At 43.3% G+C, this 20,930-nt stretch overlaps 1 protein-coding gene across 1 annotated transcript in view; it reads right to left on the bottom strand.

The window, feature by feature from the left end:
* Positions 1 to 20,930, bottom strand: part of QRICH2 (glutamine rich 2) — a 176,769-nt gene that overhangs the window by 91,846 nt on the left and 63,993 nt on the right. Inside the window, exons 3-4 of the mRNA XM_082272781.1 lie at positions 13,087 to 13,197; positions 7,852 to 7,959 (exon numbers count right to left, since the gene is read on the bottom strand). Coding sequence (XP_082128907.1) covers positions 7,852 to 7,959; positions 13,087 to 13,197 — 219 coding nt within the window. The remainder of the gene's footprint in view (positions 1 to 7,851; positions 7,960 to 13,086; positions 13,198 to 20,930) is intronic.

The raw sequence follows: 20,930 nt of genomic DNA, 5'->3' as shown, positions 1-20,930 counted from the left end.
CCTGAGCACATTTGACACTTTAGAATTGCAGGGAATTGTGATGAGTATTTTCAACTTTTAAAGTTTAAAAAGCAGAAGTAGTGCAGCTGAATGGGAGAATTATGCTAAATCTGCTACTTTGGCCTTAAGTTTGAACTTCCCTTTTCAATTTCCTGTAATTCTCTCTTTATTGAGTAGACTCTGATGTTAAGTAGGCGAGGATTAATTATGCAGAGTGGGTGGAGCTTCAGGGAAGTGGGTGTGGTAAGTAATTGATAGCTGTGCTGCAAAGTGTCCCTGGAAATGTTTTTCAAATGTTGGCAACTATGCTAGCGATAATCACTATCTTTTCCCGGCAGGGACGGCTCCACCCGGAGGCGTAGCGTGGGTTGTCAGCACCTGGGGCAAGGCAAGTAATTTGCGCCCCTAACTCGCAGGATTTTAGCACTCGAGTCTCTTCCACTAGATTAGTTAAAGAAACCCTTACCCCCTAAGCACATGTATTGTTTGTTATGAAAATACTGATGTAATTAAAGTAAAATTCATCTAAATGCAAGTTTATTTTCAAACACTTTATTGAGTGCGAACGTGCCCCCTTTCAATGCAGAGTGACCAGCGTGCCCCCTTTCAATGCAGAGTGACCAGCGTGCCCCCTTTCAATGCAGAGTGACCAGCATGCCCTCTTTCAATGCAGAGTGGCCAGCATGCCCCCTTTCAATGCAGAGTGACCAGCGTGCCCCCTTTCAATGCAGAGAGACCAGTGTACCCCCATTCAATGCAGAATGACCAGCGTGCCCCCTTTCAATGCAGAATGACCAGCGTGCCACCTTTCAATGCAGAGAGACCAGCGTGCCCCCTTTCAATGCAGAGAGACCAGCGTGCCCCCTTTCAATGCAGAATGACCAGCGTGCCCCCTTTCAATGCAGAATGACCAGCGTGCCCCCTTCAATGCAGAGAGACCAGCGTGCCCCGATTCAGTGCATAGAGACCAGCGTGCCCCCTTCAATGCAGTGAGACCAGCGTGCCCCCTTTCAATGCAGAATGACCAGCGTGCCTCCTTCAATGCAGAATAACCAGCTTGCCCCCTTTCAATGCAGAATAACCAGCGTGCCCCCTTCAATGCAGAGAAACCAGCGTGCCCCCTTTCAATGCAGAGAGACCAGCATGCCCCCTTCAATGCAGAGAAACCAGCGTGCCACCATTCAATGCAGAGTGACCAGCGTGCCGTGCCCCCCTTCAATGCAGAGAGATCATCGTGCCTCCTTTCAATGCAGAGTGACCAGCTTGCCCCCTTCAATGTAGAGAGACTTACCTGCAGCGGCGGCTTCTCCCCAGTTCCCTGTGTCTCCTCGAGTCCTCCCGCCTCCTCCTCGGCCAATGGCATGCATTCGCCTTTCGGCCAATCAGGAAGCGGGTCTCATAATGGGTGGCCTCTGGCTCTAATCAGGTGATTAAAAAACCCCATTGAACTCCATGCGTCCGGCGCCCCGCATGTAGATTAGGGGGCCGGGGGCATGGATAAGGGGGGGCAGCGCCCCTGCGCCCCCAACGCACCAGCCGCCACTGACCAATGGGCAAGTGAGACACAGTCTAGCCCAACCCCGCCCCAACCCGCCATTTTCACCCATAGGGCAGCCGCGCTGGACATATCCCAGCCTAAAGATGGAGGCAGCCGCAGACAGTGTGTGAACCATGTATGTCAGAGTCAGACAGAGTGACACTGCGGATGCGCCCCCCCAGATGTTGCGCCCGGTGCGGCCGGCCTCCCCTGCACCCCCCACGCTACGCCACTGGCTCCATCCAACCCCCCCACCAGGAGAAGACATTTGCTTATTCCCCTGTCAACACTGCCTGTGTTGATTGGGGAATTATGCAATTTTCTTTCCTGCAACCCGTGGTATCTATTCGGCGTAACATTATCTTTCACGATAAAGCAAAAAATTTGGCTAACTTTACTGTTTTCTTATTTTTTTTTACATTTTTTTCAAAAAAATTGCGTTTGTAAGACTGCTGCGCAAATACGGTGTAATAAAATATATTGCAATGATCTCCATTTTATTCTCTAGGGTCTCTGCTAAAAAAAATATATATATATATATATATATATATATATATATATATAATGTTTGGGGGTTCTAAGTAATTTTCTAGCAAAAAAAAAATGATTTTAACTTGTAAACAACAAGTGTCAGAAAAAGGCCCGGTCCAGAAGTGGTTAAAATATTCCTCCCTGTCCATTATGCTTCACCACGCTAGATCAGCTTCACTCCCAGAAGGTTTAAAATTGCAATTGTAGTGTTGGTGGGTAATGCTGGCGGTTACTGCTGGCTGGTAATGCTGGTGGTTACTGATGGCGGGTAATGCTGGTCATGCAGGTACAGCTAGAGGAAGCAGCTGTCGTGGGAGACTTGGGAAGTCTAATAAGATGTAGGTAGCCTCCTCACATACAGTTAACTGTGACAGGAGCTATGATATATTTAGACCAGTCATTTATGGGAGCAGGTTGGGGGAGGATTGGGGCCCCCTCCATCCCACCTGTCTCCCATCCATCCATTAGCAAACATGTGCTTTCATTGTGGAGACACTCAAATTTGTTAGTGTTAGGACTGCAAGTAACACAGGGTGCCATGAAGGGGCCTCGCAGCTTACACATGTGTTTGCAAATGCATGTCAACTAAACCAGGGCCGTAACTACAGGGGTTGCAGGGGTTGCAATTGCAACCGGGCCCCATGCTCCCGGGGGCCTGAGTGGCTCCCCTGTACACCTGGATATGAGGGGGGCGGTGGCACCATGTAGAGAAATCACTGTCCTCCTTTTTCCTCCTGTAGCTGCAGGAGGAAAATGGAGGAGATTGGTTCCTCTGTATGCTGCCCCCGCCACTCCTCCTATCTCCAGTTCACTTGGGTTCTGCTGTCTCTGGGCTCTTGCGTGCTCCCGTGGTTACCCCCCCCCCCCCCCGCCCCACTGTGCTGCCGGCTTCCTCCCTCCCCTCTCCTGCCAGTTGCTGCAGGGGATGTGTCACAATAGGGAACCAGGAAGGGGTTGGTAAATATTTAATTTAATTTAACTTTTCTGAATGGACAGAGTCATAGTCAGTGACATTGTAAAAAAATAAATAAAAAGATAAAAAATAATACAATAAAAAAAATAACAAAAAATAAAAACTACTGACACCAGAGGGTGAACCTCCAGTATTGCAAAGGTCACACGATGGTAGGAATGGGGCCCACTCAGTGGCGGAGCTAGACTTTTAAAACAGGGGTGGCAAAGGGGTGGCAAGGTATTATTTTGGGGGGGTCAATATACAACGTGGCAGGATAAAGATAGTTGGTCAGCCTGAAGGTGTATGGGCAGTCTATATAAAGGAGATGAGAATGGTGAAGATGGATGGTCAGGTTATGTAGAGGCAGGATGGAGGTGGATAGGCACACTACAGTATATAGGGGAAGGAAGGCAAGATGAAGTCAGGAAGACAGGTTTTGTAGGGGCAGGATAGAGGTGGATGGATATTCTATAAATGGGAGGTGGGCAGAAATGGAAAGGTTATGCGGAGGCAGAATATAGTTGGGTTCAGGCTATATAAGGGAAGTGGGCAGGGTGAAAATGGGTGGCAATGTTGCGCAGAGACAGAAAGAAGATCAGTGAACAGGGTATGTGGGTGGGAAGTCTATATAGAATTGGGTTGGCAGGCAGAATGAGGTGGAGGCAGGATGGACGTAGAGAGGCGGTCTATATAGGGCAGGTGGTTAGGCAGGCAGAGGCAGTACAGGGTGTAGGCGGATGGATTTAGGGTTCTAGTATAGACCTGGGTAGGTAGGCAGTACAGGGTCAGGTTAGGATGGACTTGCGTAAGGAGGCAGTCATTCTGGGTGGATGAAGTATGGGGTGGGGGCAGGATAGAGTTGAGTAGGCAGACAGTATAGAGTGGGGGCACTATGGAGATGGGTGAGAGTCTATATAGGGCAGTTGGATAGGCAGGCAGTACAGGTTTGGTGCAGGATGGATTTAGGCTGGCAGTAGAGAGCTGGGTAGGCAGGCAGTAGGTAGGGTCAGGGTAAGATGGAGTTTGGTTGGAGGCAGTATGAAGTGGGGGCAGGGTGGAGTTTAGTAGGCAGGCATTCCTAGTGAATGTAGTCGAGAAGGCAGGCAATAAGGATGGAGTTGGGTAGGCAGGAATTATGGGGTTTTGGCAGGATGGAGCTGGGTGAGCAGTATATAAGTATATATAGGGTAGCTGGAGTTGAGTGACAGTGACCAGTGGTGGGACAAGGTCAACTAGTGCCCAGGGCGAAAATGCCCAAGAGCTCCGGACCCTTTTTCTAAGTCGGAGCGACTTTTGTCGCTCCTATTAGAACGGGTCCGCAGCTTCTCTATGGAAGGCGACCTATGGCAACCTGTGAGGCGACCAGGTCGCCTCACAGGTCGCCCCAGTGTGAACGGGGACTCACAATTACACGCAATGTAATTCCCTCTATAATACAGCCACGCTAATTCCCCCGCTCACAACCATGTACCCAGAACTGGCGAAAATGACTTACATGTACAAAGAATTCCTGGCGCTGGAAACCGGATAATCAGAGATCCCAAAACCTGTGGTGTCAAGCTGAATGGGATGGACAGCCATAGGTGGAGTGCCAATAAGTCAATGTCAGGGGTGCCGCTGTCCTATACTCAGATCCAGCTGAGAAAAGTACAACACAACAAATTGATGGGTTTGTAAGCGCTCCCCAAAATAATGACAGGTGGGCACTGAGGTCACAGATAAAAACTCATGATGAATGATCACAAATGTGACATTTATAAATTGTGATCAGACTTGTATAAAGTACTCTAAATTTCTACTTGAGTAAAAGTACAAGTGCTCGATCAAAAAGTGACTTGAGTAGAAGTGGAAGTGCTCGCAGAAAAAGTTACTTAAGTAGAAGTACTAAAGTATTCAACATTTTTTTTACTTAAGTATTGCAAGTAGTTTTTTCAAAAAATTTGCTACTTAAGTACTAAAAGTAAAAAGTACCAGTAGTTTTGAAAAAAAATTTCTACTCAAGTACTGAAAGTAGAAGTACAAGTACTGTGTTATGTAGTTATTAAAGAAAGAAGTCAAAAGTTTGAACATCATATTGTTTTTTATTATTTCAAATGATTTATTCAAATGATTAACCTGTGTTTGTTAGTAGTTTCTTGATGCACTTTAAGCGCTGTAGCATCATTTATTTGTTTGTTTCATATTTTCTTTTTATTGGAAAGATTTGGTATAGCAGCTTTTATTATACACAGCCTTTATTTTCGTATGCGCTGATTTACAAATGACATTATACACATTTTTTTGAGCTTTATGCAACCTGCCATCTACTGTTCTGGCAGTGGTAATTTTTTTAAAAGTAACGAGTAACTATGCAGCACAAAAAAAAAATACTTGAGTAGAAGTATCGAAATCATCAAAAAAATGTAGTGAAGTAAAAGTAGAAGTAGGAGAAAAAAATTCTACTCTAGGAAAGTACAGATACCGCATTTCGGTACTTAAGTACAGTACTTAAGTAGTTCTACTTCGTTACTATACATCTCTGATTGTGATCATTCATCATGAGTTTTTATCTGTGACCTCAGTGCCCACCTGTCATTATTTTGGGGAGCGCTTACAAACCCATCAATTTGTTGTGTTGAAAATGACTTATGGGGGTGCTTATGGTATTACACACATGAAGCATATCTTTAGAGCCGGTAAATTGCTATCCTTTCCTGCAATGCAGACTTTGTACCGTCTACAAAAATCCATGTATTCTTACTATTTGCAGCTGCCCCACGCAGTACAGGCACAAAATCTGCCCTCTGGCTTTTTTCTTTCCCCAACACCTATTTTTGTGTTGTTGTGGAAAGTGAAATACAGAAGAGCCTTATTTCTAATTGTTATGCATCCCTATTGAATATCTATTTGGAGGCCTACCCCTGTAAGGCTATGGATCTGTGGGAGTCCGATGTGGGAGACTTGTTAACTGATTGTGGAAAAATGCGCCGGAAGCGCCGGAAGCGCCGGAAGCTGTATCTCTTGATAATTCTCAGCTTTTATCACAATTGAATCTGTTATTGCCAGTTCATTATACCCCGGTGAATATGTTTAAAATGGGGCTTTTGTCAGAACCTGTTTGTCCAAAATGTAGCAGAAAGTAAAAAAATTATGTTTTTTTTTTTCAAAATTGACGGTCTTTCTCTGTTTATAGCGCAAAAAATAAAAACCGCAGGTGATCAGTTGCCACTGAAAGAAAGCTCTATTTTTTGGGGGAAAAAAGGACATACCTTTTATTTTGGTACAGCATCGCACGGCCGTGTAACTGTCAGTTAAAGTAATGCAGTAACCACGGCTGCGTAACTGTCAGTTAAAGTAATGCAGTAACCATGGCAGCGTAACTGTCAGTTAAAGTAATGCAGTAACCACGGCCGCGTAACTGTCAGTCAAAGTAATGCAGTAACCACGGCAGCGTAACTGTCAGTTAAAGTAATGCAGTAACCACGGCCGCGTAACTGTCAGTTAAAGTAATGCAGTAACCACGGCCACGTAACTGTCAGTTAAAGTAATGCAGTAACCACGGCCACGTAACTGTCAGTTAAAGTAATGCAGTAACCACGGCCGCGTAACTGTCAGTTAAAGTAATGCAGTAACCACGGCCGCGTAACTGTCAGTTAAAGTAATGCAGTAACCACGGCAGCGTAACTGTCAGTTAAAGTAATGCAGTAACCACGGCCGCGTAACTGTCAGTTAAAGTAATGCAGTAACCACGGCCGCGTAACTGTCAGTTAAAGTAATGCAGTAACCACGGCAGCGTAACTGTCAGTTAAAGTAATGCAGTAACCACGGCCACGTAACTGTCAGTTAAAGTAATGCAGTAACCACGGCCACGTAACTGTCAGTTAAAGTAATGCAGTAACCACGGCCGCGTAACTGTCAGTTAAAGTAATGCAGTAACCACGGCCGCGTAACTGTCGGTTAAAGTAATGCACTAACCACGGCCGCGTAACTGTCAGTTAAAGTAATGCAGTGCTATATAGCAGACAATGGCCTAATCATTGAGGGGGTAAAACCTACCGAGGCTAAAATGGTTGCACTGTCATTTTGGTTTTAAGCCACAAGGTGGGGCTGTATGTTTTCTTTAGTGAGCTCTATGAAGTTGGAAGCTGTAATTGCCTATTTGTTTTGTACTGTTTTTGTACATTACAACTTTGCATTCTTTTGTGAGTGTTTATGGAACATGTATGCTTGAATTTGTTCTAATAAAACTTTCTTCTGATTTAAAAAAAAAAAAAAAAAGGTATTTGGTGAACACAACGTGGTTTTATATAATTTGTGGCTATTAAAGCGGTAGTATACCAATTTTTGTGACTTTTACCTACAAGTAAGCCTATAATAAGGCTTGCCTGTAGGTACAATTAATATCTCCCAAACCTGCACGGTTTAGGAGATATTTGCACTGCATGCAGCCGCTGACGCGAGTGGGGCATGCGCTCTGAAGGTCCGGCGGGAAGTTGCCAGGGAAGTTAATCCCCCACGCGCATGCGCGGGATGACGTCATCGCGGCTCTGGCCACTCACAGCGCCGGAGTCGCCGAACCCGGAAGAGACGCCGAGGGATCATGTCCACTCCCACAGCGGTGTCCGGGGGTCCGTTCAAAGGTAAGTTTTTCATAATGAGCTAGTATGCGATGCATTGTCTTGCAGGGTTTTTTCTTTTTTTTTTTTTTTTTTGGAGTATACTACCACTTTAAGGAGTATATTCAAAAAAATGTTTTTGTGCCCCGAGTTCAGCTTTAAGTTGCAGAACGTGGACATTCTGCAGGACTATCCCTAACAGTGATAAAAACATTACCGTCTATTTTACTTACCACATCCACTGGTCGTCTCACCAAAGTCTCACGCAATGTTTCCCACTGTACCACATTTCTCAGGTCAACAGGACTGGGAAACGCTGTCAGTTTGTCCTCCAGAGTTTTCTATTAAAAACAACACAAAACGATCAGCAATGTTAAAATTGTATTAATGCTCACATTTAATTTATTTTCTATGCTCACTTTTGGTTCGTTGCATTTAGGGGATCATCTGATGACGTCAGCGCGTCTGACGAAACGTGCGTCGGGAACGTGAGACCGTGGAGTTCCGGGTTGGTGATACGCAGGAGCAGAGGAGCGTCCCGTACACCGAACCCATGCTGCATTTACCGCATGAAGGCATTCTGTTTCTGTTGTTTGAGTAAGTGCAATTTCATTAATAAACCCCAATATTAGAACATACTACACTATTGGAGTTTCCTTATCTTTCTCCCCATAACATCCTGGAATACTTGGAGTCCTTATGCGAGCCGAGCCATATATGAAGGGACCTGAAGGATAGCTTGGAGGCACTTGTGGACCATTTACGCTGCTTTAGACCCCCTGTAATTAAGGGGTCCACCAGCTTTGGTAAGAAGTATTTACCCCGAGCACTGGGTGAAGAAAGTCCCTTAAGGTGGAGGTCCCTCACTTGAAGTTAGAGTGATATTCAGTCATTGCTGAGAGATCTGTATTGCACTGGGCACTTTAAGGACTGTTGATATATTCATTGACCAAGGACTTTTTTCACATTTTGAATTATATTTATTTATTTATAACCATTTATTCACATATTTATGCACACAAGCACTTTTTGGTTGTGTTTTAAGTGCTGAGCGCAATTTATTCCACTCTTTTCACATTTTATGCGTTTTATACGTTTTTATTGCAGCTTGCACTATGGAAGCAATTCCTCCTATATATATTTAATTAATATATTTAATTAATTTATGACAATTTAATTGATTAATTTATTATTGAATATCACCAATTTTGCGCAGGTTCTTTTGGGCCACCAAAATTTTTTTCATTTAATATTGTTACTGACCAAATTGTATTTCAATGCTTCAATGTACTTAGGGAATAAAATCACACAAAAATGAAAGTGTAATGCCGCCTCCTGAGGAGGCCCCAACAGGTGGAGAAGACCGCCACAAATTTTGTGTATTTTATTCCTTGTGTACTATGTGAGTACATCGAAGAATCGAAATACAGTTTGGTCAGTAACATTAATAACCTTGCATTACATGTACTGCTGTATGTACATATATTTACGAGACTTATTGATGTCTTTATATTTTAGAAAATCCTTGTACTGATATATGAGCATCCCTGAGGAAGAACCTAAATCCCTATTGTTGAAACGAGTTGGATGCCTCTATAATTTGTTTTTCTGGTCAAGGTTTTTGGCAATAACCATCTCTGTGTTGCTTATGTAATATTTAAGTCGCTAGTTTTTAATGATTGTACTTTAACTCTTTTTTGATATGTAATAAAGTCCCTTTTATATTATTTGTGTTTGTCGGTGGTGCCCAAAATAGTCCCTCTTGATTGCTTGGAGGGTATTCTTGTTTCTAATACATGTTTTACATACAAAAACAATATAGAAAAAAGTGGGGCTTTCAAGGCTCGAATGAGATGGTCAATAGACTTAACGCCACACTTAGTAGTAAGGTAAAAATACATTTTTTAACTATCAATCAATAAAAGAGAGGGGAATGAAGACATGCCTAGAAACACAAATATACATATAACACATATATTAAAATGGAACACAAAGTAGGTAACCAGATGGTAAAGTCTCAGTCAAAAGGATGGATATGGTCCCTGTGCAGCCAACGCGTTTCGCTTGACTTCGCATCTTCAGGGCTTAATCAGAGACCAGAGAACCAGCTAGTGTTCCAAATTGATGCAGATCAATAGTCCGGGCAAAGTTTATAGAAGATGGTGATGTGTCTAGTGGACATGGACCATATATCCAAATTAAGATTATATAAGACGTATTGGTGCATCTAATGTATAATTGGTAGTGCGCCCTTTATGTTCATTTCATTACGACGATTAAATTGTGTAGGTCCAGGAAGGCACTAATATCTGGCCATTTGGACACCACCATAGGAGAACAGAAATATTGTTTCCTTTACATTGATGTAAGGTGGTTTGGGCAGGCAATCCTCTTTATGTAGTGTGTAGTATACCCAGGTATCCAAGTCTTGTCACAAATATGTGGACTGGGAACGCTATATGCGGTAATCCTGGGTGTCCATATATACATCGGGGGATTAGTGCCCCCTGTGTGTCCTCTGGTAGTTTACATACATGCACTATCACCTACAGGCATAAATATTTAACACTTAGGCCTCATGCACATAGGGCTTTTGCTTTGCTTCTCTAAATCCTTTAGTAATTTTGGTTTGGAAAAAAGTACGCACCTAAAGCCACACACATCCATAGCTCATTTAAGCTCATGTAGGTGCATCAAGCATCCAAGCGGTAATGGATTCCATTGGCCTAATACTAATTTATTCTAGCTATTGGAATGCATTAACACACAAATACCCAAATACGCCTAAATGCATCTAACATTTAGACGTTTTTAGACGTATTTACATGTGTTTAGGCACACTCTGTGTTTATTCTGCTGTTCAGCTCCTCTCCGTCAGTCTGTAAACATTCCTCATTCAATACGCCTGTTAACGCCTATGTGTGTATGAACACATAGGACATAGAAAAAGAGATCACGGTGATCATTCTCTTGAAACGTGCCACATCCCTGTGTTAGTGTATACCAAAAAAGAATTCCCCTAATGATTGGGACTAATCGATTATACTATAATTTTATAAAATCCATCTTTTATTTATAACACTAAGATAAAAAAACATATACATAAACACATACAACAGAACCATGTACGCGGAATGTACAGAAATCGCGTTACATCAATACAGGTGTCTGAAGAAATATACGAATTAACGTCAAGATGACCCAACGCGTTTAAAGCTTGTATAGCTTCTTCTTCAGGGGTATAAAGTACATCAATCCTCTATAAATGTAAACATAGGGATCAGTGCATATACATAATTAGATTTGAAAAAATAATCAAAATTACACTGCTACAAAAAAACGTACATAATTGTATATTGGTGATGGGTTCCATATTCACATGTACATTATTAAAAAAACAGTTTCTCAGATCCTCTGCCGATCAAGCCTACATCAAGTGTCTATATATACCTCTTGTCAGAGTGAAATACGTTTGCATATTTCTTCAGACACCGGTATTGATGTAATGTGATTTCTGTACATTCTGCGTACATGGTTCTATTGTACATGTTTTTGTATATGTTGTTTATCTTAGTCTTATAAATAAAAGATGGATTTTATATAATTCTAGTATACTCGATTAGTGCTTATATAGTCTTAATCATTAGAGGAATTCTTTTTTGGTATACATAGGACATAGAGGACCTTTTACAGGCTGAAAAAAACACCAAACTCCTGTGTTTTTTAAGCTCAGTGTGCGTGAGACCTTATATGTGTAAAAAGTAGCAATTGCTTTAGTATTATTGTTATTATTATTATACAGGATTTATATAGCGCCAACAGCTTACCCAGTGCTTTACAATATAAAAAGTGGGAGAGAACAATTTACAATTTTACAATCTAAACGCAGGGGCAGGTGATACAAAAGGTAGCGGCTGCAGTGGATGATCTGATGGAATGGATTCATGTATGTACTCATGTATGTATGTATGTATGGACTCATGTATGTATGTATGGACTCATGACTTAGGTGGAGTCGGGGTAGGCTTCCCTGAATAAGTGTGTTTTCAAGGATCGCCTAAAGGCGGACAGGGTAGGAGCTGACCGGACATACAGGGGCAGGGAGTTCTAAAGGATGGGAGAGCCTCTGGAGAAGTCCTGGAGGCAAGGATGGGAGGAGGTAACAAGGGAGCTAGAGCAGGAGGCCCTGGGAGGAGCGGAGAGGGAGATTTGGGCGATATCTGCAGGTGAGATTGGTGATGTAGCTGGGGGTGATGTTGTGGATGGCTTGTATGTTGTGGTTAGTATTTTGAATTTTATATGTTGGGGTAGGGGAAGCCAGTGAAGAGATTAACAGAGAGGGGAAGCAGTCACGGATCGGATAGTAAGGTGTATTAATCTGGCGGCAGCATTTGTGACAGACAGAAGGGGGGATAGCCTGTGTAAAGGTATGCCAGTGAGGAGGGAGTTGCAGTAGTCAAGGTGGAAAAAATCCAAGGAGTGAATAAGTTGTTTTGTGGTGTCGCAAGTTAGGAAGGGGCAAATTCTGGAGATATAGCAGAGGTTAAGGGGCAAGATTTAGCCAGTGATTGGATGTGGGGGCTGAAGGAAAGGTCAGAGTAAGATTCCACCCAGCACCTTGGCATGTGTGGTGGTTGTGCCATTTATTTCAATAGTAAAGTCATGGGGAGGGGATCAGGGGGGAGAAAATATTATAACCTCAGTCTTAGAAAGATTGAGTTTGAGGATGTGGTGTGACAACCATACTGATATGATGCTCAGTAAGTTTGTGATACAAGAGGAGATTGACGCGGTGAGTTGAGGAGTCGAGAGATAGATCTGGGTGTCATCAGCATAGATGTGGTAACAGAAGCCATGGGAGGTTATCAACATGCCCAGAGAAGAGGCATAGAGAGAGGATAGGAGGGGCCCTAGGACAGAACCTTGGGGTACCCAAACAGAAAGAGGAAGAGGAGCTGATGAGATGTTGTTGTATGTGACACTGAAAGTGCGCTGAGATAGGTAGGAGGAGAACCAGGAAAGAGCAGAGTCACGGAGGCCAAGGGAGTGGAATTTATTGAGGAGTGGGTGGTCAACTGTGTTGAAGGCAACAGAAAGGTCTAAGAGTATGAGTATGGAGTAATGGCCATTTATTTTAGTAGATAGTAGGTCGTTGGTGAGTTTTAGTAGGCCAGTTTCTGTGGAATGTTGTGGATGGAAGCCGGACTGTAGGGGATCAAGAAGGTTGTTGTCAGTGAGGTAGCAACTCATACAGTTGTGGACAAGGCGTTCAAGAAGCTTGGAGGCAAATGGGAGCAAGGAAATGGGTCTTAAATTATTCAAACAGGTGGGGTCCAGTGAGGGTTTTTTTAAGTATGAGGGTAACTATACTTTAATCTTACTGTTGTTTGGAATGCAACAATACAAGTTTACTTTCTTGCTTTACTTTGAAGCTGTGTAAAGCAATTCTGTGAAATTATTTAACTTACCAATTTATTCTGGACAGATTGATGTTCTATCTGTAAATTGTCCACATCTCCTTTTGTAGCTGTCTTTATCTCCAAATGGGCCAGTCGCTGTTCCAGCTCCTGCATGGTATCCTGAGGTTAGAATAATTACAGTAAAGAGTGTGGCTAGAGGTTCAAAGACACCTTCAGTTAGCACCTTTCTACCCTCATAATGGTACCCATGGACAATATAGTAGTATTGCACATCTATCAGCTTTTTAACACAGAAAACAGACACGTTACCCTAGTGAGGCTGGAAGTTACAGTGTATCATGTGCACGTTAAGGCTTCCAGTGCATGTGGGCAAAAATTTATGAATTAGGCTATTCATTTTTACCTCGTTCCCCCCCCTTTGGCATATGGTGCAGTGTGTTCGCTCGCATGCATCAGGGGGACAGCTGCACCTAACTCTATTGTGTTGCGGCATCATGCTGTTTGGCATGCGCTAAACCGCACTTCAGGTGCCGATGAGTAAACCGTTAAGAACTAATATACCCCCCCGCATCTGCTAAAGTGCAGTGTATTATTCTGTGGGTCAGGAATGTAACCCACACTAATGTGAACCCAAGTTTAAGCCATTCTGTACTAAGTACTAACATTTTTGTGAGTAACATTGCTTTATTTAAAATAATAAATGATAGCACTTACGTTCACAAATGCTAAAAGGGAGTGCATTCTAGCCAAGGACCTCCCAAATGCAAGGTAAGAAGGCTTATGGAGTTGAATGGCTCAGCATTGAGCCTTTACAACTTGCTGATTGCCTCTCAGCACTGCGTGTCAGGATTTTGCAGTGCACACCTGTTTCAATAAGAAGTGCATAAATAGACTGCTGGACATTAAACCCAAGCCTGGTCAGCAAGTTGGTCTGTCAACTCTGGATTCAGTTGTCTCCAGCTTCTGTCTGTTTATGCACTGGATTGCTCTGAAAATATTTTGTATGGTGTTTTTACGTAGATTGTCAGTGCCTGATCATCGGCCATTGGCCTAAGTCCTTAAGGAAAATTCATTGTGATGTAATTAGCATATAGGCAAATGGGAAAAACCTTAGGCAAGCTATAGAGAAGTGATGAATTGGCTACAATCTGTAACTATAAAGCTCAATTAATAAGGCCCGATGTACTGTTGAGGCAGGCCAAAACACTGGAAGCCAGTCGCAGCAGCTAGATAGGCCAACCTAACTCAGTGTTGATCTAAAGCTGGCCATACATGGCTGTTTTAAACAAAAAAGCTAATTCCCCCTATCCACACATTCAAGGTAGATGCGGGAATCTTCACTACTGTACCATTGTATTTTGACAGCTGAGGCGTGAGCTCCAGTTTTCCAGAAACCTGTTCTTGAGCAGTCGATCAGTAGATTGACTGCTCTTGAACAGGACTGGCCATAAATAGATTGAAATTCAGCCAGTCACTGCTGAGCTAGCTCAATTTCAATCCATCTATGACCAGCTTTAACCATCTCAGCTCCTGGGAGGTTTTATCCCATTCATGACCAGGCTGTTTTTTGCTATTTAGCATTGCCCTACTTTAACTTGTAATTACTTGGTCATGCAATGCTGTATCCAAACAAAACTTAAATAATTTTTTTTCACACAAATAGAGCATATTTTGGTGGTATTTGATTAAACTGTATTTTTTTCATTTTTTTATTATATAAACAAAAAAAGACTAAACATTTTGAAAAACAAAATATTTTTTACTTTTTGTTATAAAACATATTTAATAAAAAAAATAATAATCACATTTCTTTATAAAATTTGGCCAAAATGTATTCTGCTTTTTTTGGTTAAAAAAAATCCCAATAAGTGTATACTGATTGGTTTGCGTTAAAGTTATAGTTATAATTTTTTTTTTTTTTACTACTGCTGGGTTCCCGTTTGGATTTTACTGAGCTGTGGATTGAGCCAGGAGAGCTGTGAGGATTGGCAAGCAGTACACTTTCTTCCCTGTGCTGATCCTATCTGTACCTTGGAATATTTACTTTTACCTGCTGTTTACTTTACTCTTATGTGAGTATATTTGATAGTGTTGAAAAAAATTAAATGGGATATTTTTACACTATGTGAGTTTCTCTTTATCATGCTAATGATTACCTGAGGATGTGTGTGGAGCTGGAGGAGAATTAAAGTAATTGTAAAGTTTTTTTATTTTTATTTTAGACATGTTATACTTACCTGCTCTTAGTAGTGGTTATACAGAGAGCAGCCTGGATCCTCCTCTTCTCGGGTCCCTCTTCGCTGCTCCTGACCCCTCCCTCCTGTCGAGTGCCCCCACAGCAAGCAGCTTGCTATGGGGGCACCCGAGCTGAGCTTCAGCTCCCTGTGTCAATTCAGGCACAGAGCTGCCGTTCAGCCCCGCCATCTCTCTCTCCAAGTTGGCTAACTGACTTTGATTGACAGCAGCGGGAGCCAATGGTGCCACTGCGATGTCTCAGCCAATCAGGGACTAGTGGACATCACTGGATAGAGAGGGGGCTCAGGTAAGTATTTGGGGTGCTGGGGCAGCTGCTACACACAGAAGACTTTTTATCTTTATGCACAGAATGTATTAAGGTAAAAAAAACTTTTGCCTTTACAAATTCTTTAGGAAGTGTTTAAAGGCGAGTCTCTGGGAGCACGACTGCGCAATTGTCAGTTTAAGTAACACAGGACGTATTGCAAAAAATGGCCTGGTCATTAAGGGGGTAAAACCTTCCGGTCCAGAAGTGGTTAATTTGAGCATTTTATAATGAGCAGCCAGTAACACAAGCTGTATTTGCCTTATCTATAAAAGGAAAGGTATGCCATCTAGGTAAGTGCAGTTCCAAAGTGTGGTGAAGGGGATGAATTTCAAAATTCTTATGATTTGGAAAATTACTGGGTGAAGGAGAATTTTCAGCCAATTTATCATTGGACTTTGTATTTGATTGCATGTTGGTAGAGGAAACCTCTAGTTCTTTCACCATTTGATTTTTTGGACTTTTGGATTTTCTTACTGTATATGCTTATTGTACTTAAAATTTATTATATGCTTTCAGCCCTTAAAGATTATTGAAGGCTGCTGTTCCTGAAGAATGCTAGTTCCCTAGCTGTCATTCTCATGCTTTGACTTTAATGCTGTCTCTAAGATGACGACCAAGAACAAGTATAGACATAAGTAGTTCTGATCATTTTCTGACACTCATTTGCAAAATGCTTTTTCTGGGACAGTGACGGAAAAATGCTGAAGTCAGATGCAGTCAGGTATCTAGGGAAAATAGATAGGCAGCCCTCAAAGTCATGAAAGAGTTATTTCTTGGAAAAAGAATAGCAGACCTTTTAAGAGCATTTCACATATTAACAACTTGCCGACCAGCCGCCGTGCTTATACTGTGGCAGGTCGGCTCTGTCCCGCGAAACGATGTACCTGTATGTCATTTTGCGCGACAGCTAGTGGGGGCCTCAGGGGGAGCCAATTAGTGGGTCCGGGGGACGTGATGTCCTCCGGGCACCCACGACAGGGGAGGACTGGCCCAGGGGGCAGGGGGGCTATTGCCTTCTGAGCTGCCCTGATGCCCCATAAAAAGGCTGCACTGCTTATGCCACAGACATGCCTAAAGGATTCCTGGTGAAGGGAAGTAAAAAGTCTCCACTGCTGACCTACTGAGTGTGGGTTGAAGACAAGAACAGAGCGCAGGCCTCCCCCCAGCATGGATGGTGTAAACTGTGTCTGAGCAGAGGCCGGTTCCATGCCCTACTGGAGACCTTTCTGCCCCGGCCAGCCCCAACCAAGCTGTCCCAGCCCCCCAACCTTCCCCTGCTGGCCAGGTCGGGAACTCGGATTCAGCCAGTAAGTAGAGAATATCTGGAGCAGGGCTTCAGCTTGGAATGGGGTCAGGAGGAGGATTGGGAGAATGGGAGGGGGGGTGAGGGAAAGTCGGAGGGGGACAGGGTCACTGCACTATGGGCCTCTGGTTTGTACTTGCCCCCTGTGCCAAAAATTGCCAGTCTGCCCCTGACCCGCGATCACTCCCCGTGGAGACAGAAGGGCGGTTTGCAGATGTCAGTTCTGTCAGTGATTCCTATTTAGGAACACAGGTTCATATACTCCTGGGGGGTAAAGCTCCCCAGAAGTATAGAAAGAAAGTGGTTAATAATAGGCAAGTTCGACAGGTAATGATGGTTAAACTGCACAAGTTTATTGAAAAAATATTAGCATTAAAAAAGCCTGTACAATGACAGTAGTAGCTTTAGTAGGGACCACAGTATAAACACATACCCGTCACCCAAACACCAAGCATGTGTCAGTCACACAAACAGATAACAAAGAACACAAGGTAAAAAACAGTAAAAACGAGGCAAAAAAAAAGAAAAAAGTCACTATGTAGCATCCGGACACAGTGGAATATGTGCAGTATAGTAGTCAGCACAGAAGAACCATATAGTGGTTTAAAAAGATGAAATATCTCAGATCTAGGCTGACTATATATTGCACTTAGCCCATAGATGGCTTATCTGTAGAGTTATTTGATGGTATCTAATCCTTAATGTGATAATGCTTTAACTTTAAATGGTGTAGAAATTCCTATATGAAGGTCATTTCCTTGGTGACCATATGGAAGTTCATTGCAAGCCATTTCGCTAGCTAGGTAGCTGATACTCAGGGTCGCAAGCTGAAATACAGCATTCTGCATGTAGAAGGCGACATAGGGTTGTGATGGAGGTTGATTTAAACTCATCTAGGGTGTACCCAAGGGGTATAGTGGACTTGCATGCAACATGCATGTAGGTAGCGGCCAAGTCCATCGCCCTTCCTGTCATTGGCTCGTGGCTAGGCTGACTAGGGACCGCAGCAGCGGAAAACATCCTGGACGAGCCCCCAATGCAGCACTGCCCCCTTGGGGGTTGCTGGTAATGGGTGTTCTTCAGCACTACTGTGACCATGTAAGCCGTCCAGCCCACCTGACACTCTAGGTTCAGACATTGTGCGTACACCTTTAGGAATTACACTGACGCAGTACCAATGAGTTTTGACTTTTACTCAGTGAGTAAGCAACGTTCTTTCTTCTAAGCATGTATAGCTACTTCCTAGAATGATGCAGCAATATCAGATTAATGGAAAACTTTAAGCTTATAGAAGAACTCTAGGCTAATTTATGCTATCAGTATACTACTCCATAGACTAGAACATGTCTCCTTTAAGAACTATGTGTATCAATGTCCCTCCTTTAGCAATGCCTTGCTACTTTCTTCACCGGCAGTTGGAGCTCTTAAACAGTTTCCACTGTGGTTTAGTATAGCAAAAGTTAAATTGTAATCCTAAGAGAATTGATGTTTGCTGTAATGTCTGCAGTCAGTGTAATGATGAGATGGTATACCTGCGGTCTGGACCAGGCGAAGACACCCCTTCTCACTCTGAGATGTTCGCCTGTGAGTGCCCTGCAGGATAGGCGATGCAATCTCCCATGCTCTGGCGTCTAGGAACAGGCCACGCTCTGCTACCACAGGATGTCCGACCAACCTCCACTCTGTCTCCTTCAGCAACACTGTGAAAGCTTCCACAGTACAGCGACCAGCATCCGCTTCGCCGAGGCTAAGTTCCGTGAGCGGGTCAGGTCTCATGCACTAGGCCGCAGCTGTCATCAGTCACACACTCAGCAAGCTGATCTGTACTCAATGGGTCCCTGGTGCAAGAGAGTTTTTAAGCTGTAGCGCAGATGGTTTTATATATACTCCCTTGATGCTCCGCTCCCCCTTCAGCCTTCTGGGAAGATAGTTTCCTTGGGTCTCCAAACAGTGATCAGCTCCCTGCCAGAAAGTACATCTCCCAAAATCCCAATCTTCCACTTACTGCCAGTGGACAATTCCACTGAAATTAACATTAAAGGGGCACAGGAACAGTTCAAATAACAATGATAAATCCGTGTGTTTATAATAGTAGTCGGATCCCGGCTATATAGAAGATGAGCAAAAAAGTCTTACCACACCTCAACCTGGACTAGGGTAATTCCAATAATTCACATGGGAGGTTACTCACAATCCTTAAGCTCCGGCTCAGTCAAATCATCGCTGGTGAATAATCACCTTGGTGTAAACAGCACCCCAAATTCCTTGTGGGGGTCTGTGAAGATTGAAGTTCAATCCCTTGTGGTGTCCACAGCCCTCCCGCAGTCTGTCCGGCTACTCCTTCAGTCCCAGTACGGAAGTCTGGTGCACATCCCTTCGTGCCAAGTCGCGAATCAGCTGGGGCTTCCATTGGCACAAGCCATGATGCGACGTCATCGCATTTCACTACGTGCTTGCTACCCAAGCGTGCTACGCAAGCACGTAGTGAAATGTATTGACGTCACTCACGTGTCATGGATTGTGTCAGTGGAAGTCCGAGCTGATCCACGGCTTGGCGCGAAGGGATGTGCACCAGACTTCTGTACTGGGACTGAGAGGAGTAGCGGGTTGAGGTGTCATAAGACTTTTCTGCTCGTATTCTATATTTACTTCCACCACTACCTACATGCATGTTAGGTCCACCATACCCCTTGGCTACACCCTTGATGAGTATAACTCAAGCTGCATCACAAGCCCTATGTTGCCTTCTACATGCAGAATTCTGTATATCAGCTTGCGACTGAGTATCAGTTACCTAGCTAGCGAGATGGCTTGCAATGAACTTCCATACGGTCACTAAGGAATTGACCTTCATATATGAATTTCTACACCATTTAAATTGAAAGCATTATCACATTAAGGATTAGATACCATCAAATAGCTCTACAGCTAAGCCATCCATGGGCTAAGCGCAATACATAGTCGGCTTAGATCTGAGATATTTCATCTTTTTATACCACTACATGGTTTTTCCGTGCTGACTACTATACTGCACATTTTCCACTGCATCCAGAGGCTACATAGTGACTTTTTTTTGTTCTTTGTTGTCTGTTTTGTGTGACTGACACATGCTTGGCGATTGGGTGACGAGTATGTCTTTATACTGTGGTCCCTACTAAATCTACTACTGTCATTGTACAGGCTTTTTTAATGCTAATATTTTTTCAATAAACTTGTGCACTTTAACCATCATTACCTGTCGAACTTGCCTATTATTAACCACTTTCTTTCTATACCTCTGTGGAGCTTTACCCCCAGGAGTATATTAACTGCTTTTTTCTGTATGCAATTGGTTATTTGGCGAGTACCTTACCGGTGACATGGTATATACAGTTTATGATGATTGCATCCTCTCCCCACACCCAAAAATATGTAGCAAAATACATATTGGCCTAAAATGATAAAAAAAATTTGATTTGTAAATTTTTTTATTTGGAATGTTTTATAGCAGAAAGTAAAAAAATATTGTTTTTTTTTTCAGAATTGTCGCTATCTTTTTGTTTATAGAGCAAAAAATAAAAATGGCAAGGGTCATCAAATACCACCAAAAGAAATCTTTGTTTATGAGAAAAAAAGGACATCAATTGTATTTCGGTACAGCGTCGCACGTCCGTGCAATTGTCCGGTCCAGGAGTGGTTAATTTGATAATTTTATAGTGAGCAATCAGTAAAACCAGAACCCAGATTTAGCACCCTCCTAGTGTAGGATGTTAGGCCCCTTTCACACTGTAGAGTCTGTCGGCGGACTTCGTTTTTCTCAGCGGAGGATCGATCCGCCAATCCCCCGCTGAGCAGGTGGATGGCAGCTCTGTCTCCGCGCTGTGTGCGGAGACAGAGCTGTCAGGTCCTGCTGTTCTCTATGGGGGAATCGGATGAGAACGGACCACCTGTCCAATCTCATCCGATCCCATCCGCTGGACGGATGCAAAATAGGGTTTCCATCCGTCCAGATTTGACGGACCGGATTGGATCGGATGTCAGCGGACA

This window comes from Pelophylax lessonae (assembly GCF_965119305.1).
Source record: "Pelophylax lessonae genome assembly, chromosome: 11".
In the NCBI taxonomy this organism is placed as follows: Eukaryota; Metazoa; Chordata; class Amphibia; order Anura; family Ranidae; genus Pelophylax; species Pelophylax lessonae.
This window is presented reverse-complemented; position numbering and strand designations above follow the sequence as displayed.